General features: G+C 42.6%; 1 protein-coding gene across 1 annotated transcript; it reads right to left on the reverse strand.

Moving 5' to 3' along the window:
* Positions 1 to 2,061: 2,061 nt before the first annotated feature.
* Positions 2,062 to 5,647, reverse strand: sox19b (SRY-box transcription factor 19b). The gene is made up of 2 exons (XM_063470411.1): positions 4,986 to 5,647; positions 2,062 to 3,366 (listed from the first exon to the last, which is right to left on the reverse strand). Exons 1-2 carry the CDS (start codon positions 5,645 to 5,647, stop codon positions 3,105 to 3,107), a joined length of 924 nt encoding a protein of 307 aa, XP_063326481.1. The 3' UTR covers positions 2,062 to 3,104.
* Positions 5,648 to 9,560: the final 3,913 nt, after the last annotated feature.

Genomic DNA, 9,560 nt, shown 5'->3' on the forward strand with positions numbered 1-9,560 from the left:
ATGCTGAGAAACATAATTTAAAGCTTTTTCAATTCAGCTTTAAAGTCAAAGATTCTCTTTTGTTAATGTGAAAGCAAAAATGTACAACTGATAAACTCAGAACATCGTGACAACAGGAAAAAAAGGTTTTCCTGTTTTTCTTTTTTTGTATATTTGTAACAGTTTTCATATCTTCAAACAAATTTTCATATTAGGCAACAATAACCCAAGTGAAAATAAAAGTCCTGTCCTTCCTTTGAAGGACAATTTCATTTATTAAGAGGAACAAAGTTACCAAACCTGCGGTCCAAAGTGAAAAAGGAATTGTCCATTTTTAAATCATTAATTAACTGAATAACAACAGTTTGGAAAGCAGAGTTCACTGTCAAACGCTACACGCAGGCCTGATTACTGCCAGAACTGATGAATCAACAAATCACTTAACCTAACTTCACTTAGACAGGTTTACGTGAAGGTTAAGAGATCTCAATGCAGCACTTTATGTCGTGATCTAAAGAAACTCACAAACAGATCAGAAACAAAATCATCGATATCATGTCCAAGTCTCCATCGGACCACGGTGACAACTATTATCAACAAACTTAGCAGAGCGGCTGTCTTCCCGGGAGTGACCGGCCTACCAAAATGACTCCAAGCCTGTGTCGTTGTCGTGTCCAGGAGGTGATAAAAGAACCAGAACTACATGAAAAGAACCTCAGGCCTCACTTACCTCAGCTAAGTGTTCATGATTCAACAAGGAAGAAATAGACTGGGCCAAAATGGCATTCATAGATTTCAGAGTGAAAAAGAGCTAAAAAAAGAAAAAGAAAAGTCTCGGGAAATCACATGAGTCTGATACAGAAATGTAACTCTGTCCCATCCATCAGGGATGTGTTAGCGTTTGTTAGTGTCAACTTTGGGAGCCGACACTGTTTCATAAAAATGAAACCTTACCAACAGTCAAACATGGCTGCAGCGTGACGGTCTGGGGCTGCTTTGGTGCTTCAGGATCGATGACTTGCTGGAACCACGAATTTGCAAATTGATGGAACAATGAGTTCTGCTCTCTACCAGAAAATCCCAAAAGAGGATGTCGGACCATCAGTTTGTGCCCTGAAGCATGAAATGATGTTCGGCCTTCGGGGTTTCAGGTTATGGAGCAGAATGATGCTCTAAAACACACCAGTCCACTTTTAAAAGGGGAAAAGTGAACAAAACGATGGTTTTGGAGTGGCCTGGGCAAAGTGCTGACTTAAATCCTGACCTGACGTTTAACAAGCCGTTCGTACTCAAAAACCCTCCATTAAGGCTTATAGTGGGGTATACTCATACTGCATTCATAATGCAAATATTATAATTCGATAAAAGTTCAAGTGTCAAAGCAGGTAAATACTAGGCCGACATTAAAATGGTGAAAAATCAAAGTGTATTAAAACAATGTCAGAATCATCAGTCTGTGTAAATGTGGCTCATGATTGTTCTCTTGAGTAGTTTTAAGGGGAAATCATTTACAGAATTACTTGTATTCACTATATAATTGTAGTATTCTAACCCATAACCTACCCACCTAATCCAGCCCGGCTCAGCTCTGTGTAAATGGATGAATGATTACAATATAAACTAAGAAGCCGGTGAGAGCATAAAGGCTGGATTAGTGAGTTATTGGACTGGAGACAAAATGAGCTGCTGTTATTTCATTTTCATGAAACATGTTGGCATATACCTAATTTATTATTGTTGTTATGAAAGCCACAAATCTTTTTCATCAAAAAGGAATCAGGACTCTTAGTCTAAGAGCTTCATATACATACTGTTTGCATAAATGCTGCCTACGGTAACTTACACATGACACTGGGCAGGTTAAACCCCGAATGCTGGACATAGTTCAGTTATGATGACTAGAACAGAATTATATCACAGTGCGTGAATGACATGTCCAGCTTGTGTTTGAAGATCACACTTTGAATCCAACCAGGACTAAACTTAAAAAAGAAATTAGCATTATCTCAACGTTTGTTACTGCAAAAAGTTTAGAAACAAGAATAAAGGTTTTCTGAGGTTTAATCAGGAACACGTATCCATTCTCTTTAAAAGTTATAAAAATACAACTGACAGTTCATTTAAAACAAGTCTGGTCTTTTTCCAATCCAGCGTCCTCGTATGGAGACATTTGAAAGACCAACTGAAAATCTAGCAGTTCACATAAAAATCCTTTCAATTATTTAAAAGCATAGAAAAAGAAATACTACACCTGCCTAGCGCAAGAGGACATGAATATAAATTCAGCATGCTCAGTTCAGATTGATGCATCGAAACATGAAAATGTCCTAAAACTAAATTATAGCAAATAAAACACCTGCACACAGTAAACACAGTCACATCTTAGAGCCGAAAGTGTGATTCTGACTGAGGCTGCTGCTTCTACTGCATGTAGGAGGTACTACTGCACAAAGCCAGTCCTTTTCCTTGTAGACACGGTGGTGATTGTCCAACAGAAGTTTGTTTCGTTTCATTCAAATGTAACTGAAGAGTAGAAGTCCAGATCTAACACAAGGCTACTAAACCAAAGCCACATCGCAAAGAGTTAGATTTTAAAAAGCTCTGTTATTCAAGTTGTGCATTTCATTCTCGAGTTTCCTGCTGACGCATCACAGCAGCACTAACGAATGGCCAGCAGCTCAGGTGATGTGGCTATCACATGATTTCAGATGGCAGAAAGTGACAGTCGCCATTCGAAGACATGGCCACGGGAACCAGTCCAACCAGCACTGACTGTGCTAGAACCGTAATGAAAGCCAGTATCGCAAGTATTTAGGGTGGTTCTAAAACACAAGTTCTATAATACACAAAACACTAGAAAATATTACATGTTATGTACAACAGACACCCCGGCTTCACTCAAGACATTCAGGGAGAGAAGTCTGTGGCAGGGTGGTGGGTGGAGTCTCAGCGCTGCATGTGTGGCCTGGATGCGTCTTCCGTGTGGCACCAAAGAGTACATTCGGATACTTGTCGTACTGCAGACACATCATCAAAAACTTCACAACTTCTTTATGCTGACATTCTGAAGTACTCCACACCCGATTCCATCTCCTCTCCAGCTGCTCGTGAACTGTTCTTCAGTCCTAGATGTGTGTGAGAGGAACAGTTCCAGTGAGGTAGTGCTGCTGGACACTGGTGTAGCCCCTCTGTGCTGTCGAAGGGTCGCTGGCATCTCCTCCCGGTCCAGGAATGTACATGCTGATCATGTCTCTGAGGTCACCCTGCAAAGCCCCCCGATGGTGGTTTGGTGTTCCCGTAGGAGGAGAGTGGGACACCGGTTCTGATTTCACCATGGACATAGTGACCGGGCTGGGCTGCTGTGGACTGCTGCTGTATGACATGGGGCTGTGGGGTGAAGACGGCATTACAAGTTAAACAACATGAAGATTTTTCAAAACAACGGAATTATTTTGGAATAAAAATGTCAGGATGTACTGCTGAATTACAATTCTGTCCTGTCTTTTTCCACCATAAAAACCAGTGTGCACCGAGCTAGTTACAGCACTTCATCATCAAACACAAACACACTCCTGCATTACTGCAAATTCTGCAATAGTTATTTGAATCCGGTGCCATGTGTAGTAATTATATCCAGATAACTTTTAAGCACCAGATATTTTCAGTTCTGTGTAACACAGTTAATAATGCCGTAGAGCGAGATACAGAATTACTTCTTTTACACTGGGAATTTATACATACATATTTTTATCTTGCACTGGGGATTTTGTTGCTATCATCATGTATAAAAATTCCTAATATGTTAACAAACCACAGTGTGAACTCTACAACAGACATGAGTGAGCGCAGAGCAGACTATGTTTGATTTTTTATTACTTAGTGTAGGATTGCTAGCATCAGGGAGGAAAACTACGGGATGACTGGTCTATGTGCTGTTTGAATCCTTTGAGTTTTCTTTCAGTACATCTACTTTTCTATCTGAATCCTCTATGATAGTTAAATACGTATTAAGGTACACTGATGCAAACTTGTCTTTTTACATATAGAAAGATATTTATTTTCAATGTTGGAAGAGACTGGATGGATTATAAAGTTGATAAGTGTTCCAGATAAATCTTCAAAATACTGTCTGAGAAAATTTGTAAAATTTGGATTCGACTTGTGTTTAAAAGCTTAAAGGAAAAAATCTCAAGCTTCAATGATTCCACTGCTGTATTAAAAATGCAGTGACAGATACAGCTGCAGACGAGTCAGCAGAACCAATCAAACTGGGAACTACTGCAATAAATTGCAGCATCATCCATCCTTACACCAGAAAATTTATCAAGTGTTCAGACTTTGTTTAGAGTCATGAGATCTGTGCTAGGAGGCAAAATCTCCCCTAACACAGGACAATGGTTTGGACGGGGGTCTGTGGGTAGGGGACCACACACAGAGCAAGCCTGCTTGCCAACAAGTTATACTGATAAAGATTGCAGGCAGAGGAATGCAGACAAACCTCGTTGCTCAATCATATGTAGACTTCTTTGTGATTCGGTGGGAATGGATGCAACATATGTGCCTCATTTGAATAAACTCAGCATGAGTGGCAGTTAGAGAACATCCAGCATTACTTATTTCTGGTACCTTAATTTTCATTCAGTAAAAAAAAAGACATTTCTCAGACTCATTTTTTGAAATCAGAATCAGGAAACTTTATAAATCCCCAAGGAAATGATGTAAAATAATATAACAGTGAGGGGATTTTCAGCACAGAGAAATAAATTCTTCGGTGTCACCGAGTGTATGTCCAAGGAACCATGAAGTCGCACTAACTGAAGAATTGCACACTCCGTTTTCACCAGATTTTAACACCTTTGACCTGAGTTTGGAGAAGCCCAATGAAGAAGTAACCTACAGTTTAAACGCTGCTGCTCAGTATCGTGTCTGTGCGTGTTTTGCCATCTTTAACGTGCGCTGGGAACATGCGCGGTTGTTGTTTTGCAGAAACGCAGACACACACTCACCTGTATGAGTTGGCCCCGTTCATGTACGTCTGCGGCGCCGTCATTGCAGGTGGGTACTGGAGAGCTGACAGCTCATACCGGTGGAGCTGCTGTGTGTAGCCCAGTGCCTCGCCCTGCATGCCGGCGTATCCTCCGGTGGGGCCCCAGCCATAGCTCTCCATCCTGGGGCTCCCACCTTGGCTCTGTGCCGCTGCCACCAGCAGGTTTCCCGCTGTCAGTGGGTACTTGCCTACCTGAGTGTCTTTTTTGAGTAAAGGCTTTGTCTTGCGTCGTGGCTTGTACTTGTAGTCAGGGTACTCCTTCATATGGACCGCACGGAGCCGCTTGGCCTCGTCAATGAAAGGCCGCTTCTCAGCATCGTTCAGAAGTTTCCACTCGGCCCCCAGCCGCTTGCTGATTTCAGAGTTGTGCATTTTCGGGTTTTCTTGTGCCATCTTGCGCCTCTGCCCCCTGGACCAGACCATGAAAGCGTTCATGGGCCGCTTGACTTTATCCATGGGGTCGGCTCCAGGTGCGCATGCCGTTTTAGAGCTCGGGTGAGAGTTTCCATTGCTGCCCATGCTCCCGGTCATGGTGCCGGTGACCGGTGACATTCCCTGGGAGGTCTGATGAGAAGGGGGCTGGCCAGTCGGCTTCAGCTCGTGTTCCATCATGCTGTACATGCTGGGAAAAGTAGGAAAGTTGAGTTACAAATAAACGATCGAGCACTCAGGAGCCTTCGTCGCCGTCAATCTGGCGACTTTTGGCCAGGTTTAGTAACACGTTTACCCGGGGCTTACGCACGACACACCCGTGAGACTGCAGCGGACAACCTGCCCCCCTTTCTTAAATTAAAAGTCTCTCGAGGCAGTCATTAAACTAGCACTGAGATACACTTTCACAGTAAAGTTTTGCGGTTTCAGTGCAGTGAAAGAGTTTACGGAAAACCACTTGTTGTCAGACAGCCAGCTCACACACTGAACTCATCTGTCTGTTCACTCCCAAAGTTCTCCTATTCTCGTGCAGTCAGGCATGAACCAATGGGAATGGCAAAAAGCTTCATTCTGTGCGTGTGCATTTGCAAATGAAAGGGCTCCGGGGGTGCGTGAGACACTTGTTGATGACGGAGTTGGTGAGAGGAAGCATTCCAGTAAGACAAGACGATCTTAATAATCCCCGGGCAACTGTAAACTATATACTGAAAACGCGGTTTTAGCAAAGTTGTCTGTGGAGACAGCCACGCAGACTGTCACGCGTCTCCGGGCTTAAAATATGGTTCGAAAGATCCGCAAATATAAATGTATCTATAATCATAAAAGTTGAAATAGTACAAACAACAAAAACTAAAAGAGTAAACAGTGTTTTGTGTTAATAACCAGTTCAATTTCATTTATAAAGCACAACAACAACAACAACAACAACAACAGTGTTTGATACTGCGGGGTAACCGTCCGACAATATCACAAAGAAACCCCCAATGATGAGAGCTCCTCTGTGGGCAACAACAACTCCCTCTAAGTGTTAGCCAGGGCCAGGCTGAGAGGAGCGCATGCTGCCGCTGGTTGGTTAGGGAGGTGCAAGAGAAAAACCATCAAAGATCCAATAATTTCATTTCAACAGGGACATATTGTGTCGCACAGCCTGTCGGGACTGTTTCACACACGCAGCTCTGGTTCCAGAGTTTTTAAAAGAGCAAGAGAGTTTCAACTTAGCATTTCAAACCTACACGTTTTCTCTAGAAAGCATAAATTATTTGCACACAATAACAGAATTATTTAAAAAATAGCTCCTGAAAACTACCCATTTTATTGAGTAATAGCACAAACCATGGGTGTGCAATGGCTTTGTAAAATCTGACTGAGGGTTATCTTCCAGTTTACATCCAATAGAAGTTTGAGCTGCAGCTTTAGAAAGCTTCATGCCAAAAACGAAAGAAATCAGTTTAGCTTGAGGAAAATATATGTTGGTGTTCATAACTCAGGAGGTGGATATGGAAAGTTACTGCAGCATTTCCAACTGTCAAGAACTGGAGTGGAAGTATCATCGAGAAACTCAAAGAGAGCCAGAACAAGCCTTACAGAGGTAGGAAGTAAAAGACTAGTGAGAGATGCATCCAAAGATCCCACAACAAGTGAAGCCAGTAGAACAGTCGCAATTGTTATTTCAAAGAAGACAGTTACTTGCACCCTGCACAGGAAGCAGAGCAATGGAAACTGTGCAGACACCTTCAAGTCAGACTGAGATACGCTAAAGACAACCTGGAGAAAGACTGTGCACACTGGAAGCCCGTCCTTTGGTCAGAGAGAACTAGCCATAGAGACGCTGCTTATGTTTGGAGAAAGAACACATTCCCCACAGTAACACACAATGATGAGAGTACTAAGCTGTAGGGATGCTTCGGAGTCTGGAACTGTGGATGTCGTCAAAGTGGAAGGAATCGTGAAAATTTGGAAACCTGGAGCAGTCGGCAGCAAAACTGGGTCTGGGTCCTTGCTTTATTTTCTAACATGACAACAACACCAAACATACATCCCTCATGGTGAACCACCTTCAGAACAACAAGTAAAAAAGCTCTGCCTTGAATTCCATTGAAAGTCCTTGACTGTTTAATTTGGAGGAGCTTGAAAGTCACCAAGAATGTACTGGGATTACTTTGGAGATGTGCGAGTCTTGTTGAACTACAGCAAACGACTGCAGCAATGTCGATACAAAATATTAGTATGAGGGGATTAATAACTCTGACCCTGGTAGTTTTGTAAAATAATTTTATTACCGTGAAGTGAAGTTGGGATGTTTGAAAAAGCTGAATTAAAAGTGTTTGTTCTGTTTGTACGTGACCAAAATCATGTGTTAGCATCAGTTATCAGTGTGTCCTTAAAGCCCACACTGATGAGACAATCATAACGAGAAGCTTCAGATGAGAGTTTGGGTCGAATTTAGTTCCAATAACTTCAACGTTATTTATACCAAATCACAACAACATGTTTTTTATATTGGAAGGTAAAGACCTCTACAATGTAGCCAGCTCTGATTAGTACTCACAATCAGAACTTTAAAGAGTGATAATAGAGTACTATGTGGCTGTTTCGATTACTTTAATTATGCCGTACTATCTCCTGCTGACTTTGTGAACATGTCAGAGAATCAGAGACTCTTTTAATGTTAAAGAGCTTTGACCGTGACATTTCCATTATATCTCCTCATTCAGCAGACCCACGAAATAACGATGAGATTCAAATGTTTTGGAACGCATCAAAGTCCAAACAGCTTGATGGAAAGGAGGGGAAATCTGAATGAACAGAAATAAAGTTGGATAAAATAAGACGGGGTTTGGAGGTCAGAGAAGTGGCTAAAGGCTATAGATTTATAGGGGGAGAAATAACCAATGAAAACAGGGAAGGCCAGAAAATGAAGGTGAAAAGAAAGGAGGAGGGATGCAATGATGAAGGGATGGATGATGAAGGGGTGGGTGATGGGTTGGTGCAGGAGGGTGGATTTGGATGACAGGGCTTGAATAGACCTCTATTCTTCCCTACGCTGGCTTCTCTTATCATGCAAAACAGGCCCGTTCAGCCTCCCAGCCATCCGTCACACAAAGAAAGACCATGGCAGCCTTTTTACAAGCCTCACACTCACATAATCCACCCACCCCATCCCACCATCTCTCAACCCTGCGATCCAACACCCAACAGGGAGCGAGTTGGTACCCACAGTGTGCATGTGGCATTTGGGGGATGGGCACAGGGTACATTCACCACAAACAGCGCCTTTGGAAAAGGGACCACCTAACCTGAGAAGCAGGCCACAAAGTAGAGATCTGCACCATGTTTTGAGGCTGTGCAGACACGATTAGAGGACTACGGGAAGCTGGAACAGGCTGCCCGTCCATCCCAGGGCTAACATTTCTCTATCTTACGTCTGTGCCTGTGAGCTGGAAATTAGTCTGTGGGTAAACTGTCAGTGTCGCTCCTCCAGGAGGCTAGGAGAGAAAGAAAATGCAAATCCACAAGAGTGTGCATGTGTGCTACAGAGAGTACAGGGCTGATTATGTCAGTAAGGCTGAATCAACGTCTCCCTCTAGTGGACGGAGACGTTATAGTTCATACATTTGTTGGCCTCCTGCAGGACATGCTGATGGTGCCAGGCTGCTTCTCAGACAGCTTCTATTTTCTTAGCAGGAAAAACACTGTATGCTTCTCTATTTCATTATTTTATATTCCAGCTTTATTACAAATGCACACGTGTATCTTTACCTTATCATAGACATGCCTTATGCCGTTACATGTTTAGTACTTTATTACGAAGAACTGCACTCTATGCAAGAGTCCGTCAACCAGCCGTGGCCTCAGTAAACTGGTACGGTCTTTAGCTGCTGCACCCACGGTCGTGTGGGTCAGGCCTCGACACCGTTTCACACAAACATCAAATATTTGAATAAAAGCAAATTAATTCAGTCCTATAATGCTTCTGTTGTCCCAGGGCTGTGACTCTTTTTAATGAAGATTCAGATCTTAGTGAGCTCTTTAATTGGGAGAAAAAAAAACAGAAGGGGAAAATAAATGATGGGAAATGCAACAGAGACACTGACACACGTTC

This window comes from Pelmatolapia mariae, linkage group LG3_W (genome assembly GCF_036321145.2).
Source record: "Pelmatolapia mariae isolate MD_Pm_ZW linkage group LG3_W, Pm_UMD_F_2, whole genome shotgun sequence".
Classification (NCBI taxonomy): Eukaryota; Metazoa; Chordata; class Actinopteri; order Cichliformes; family Cichlidae; genus Pelmatolapia; species Pelmatolapia mariae.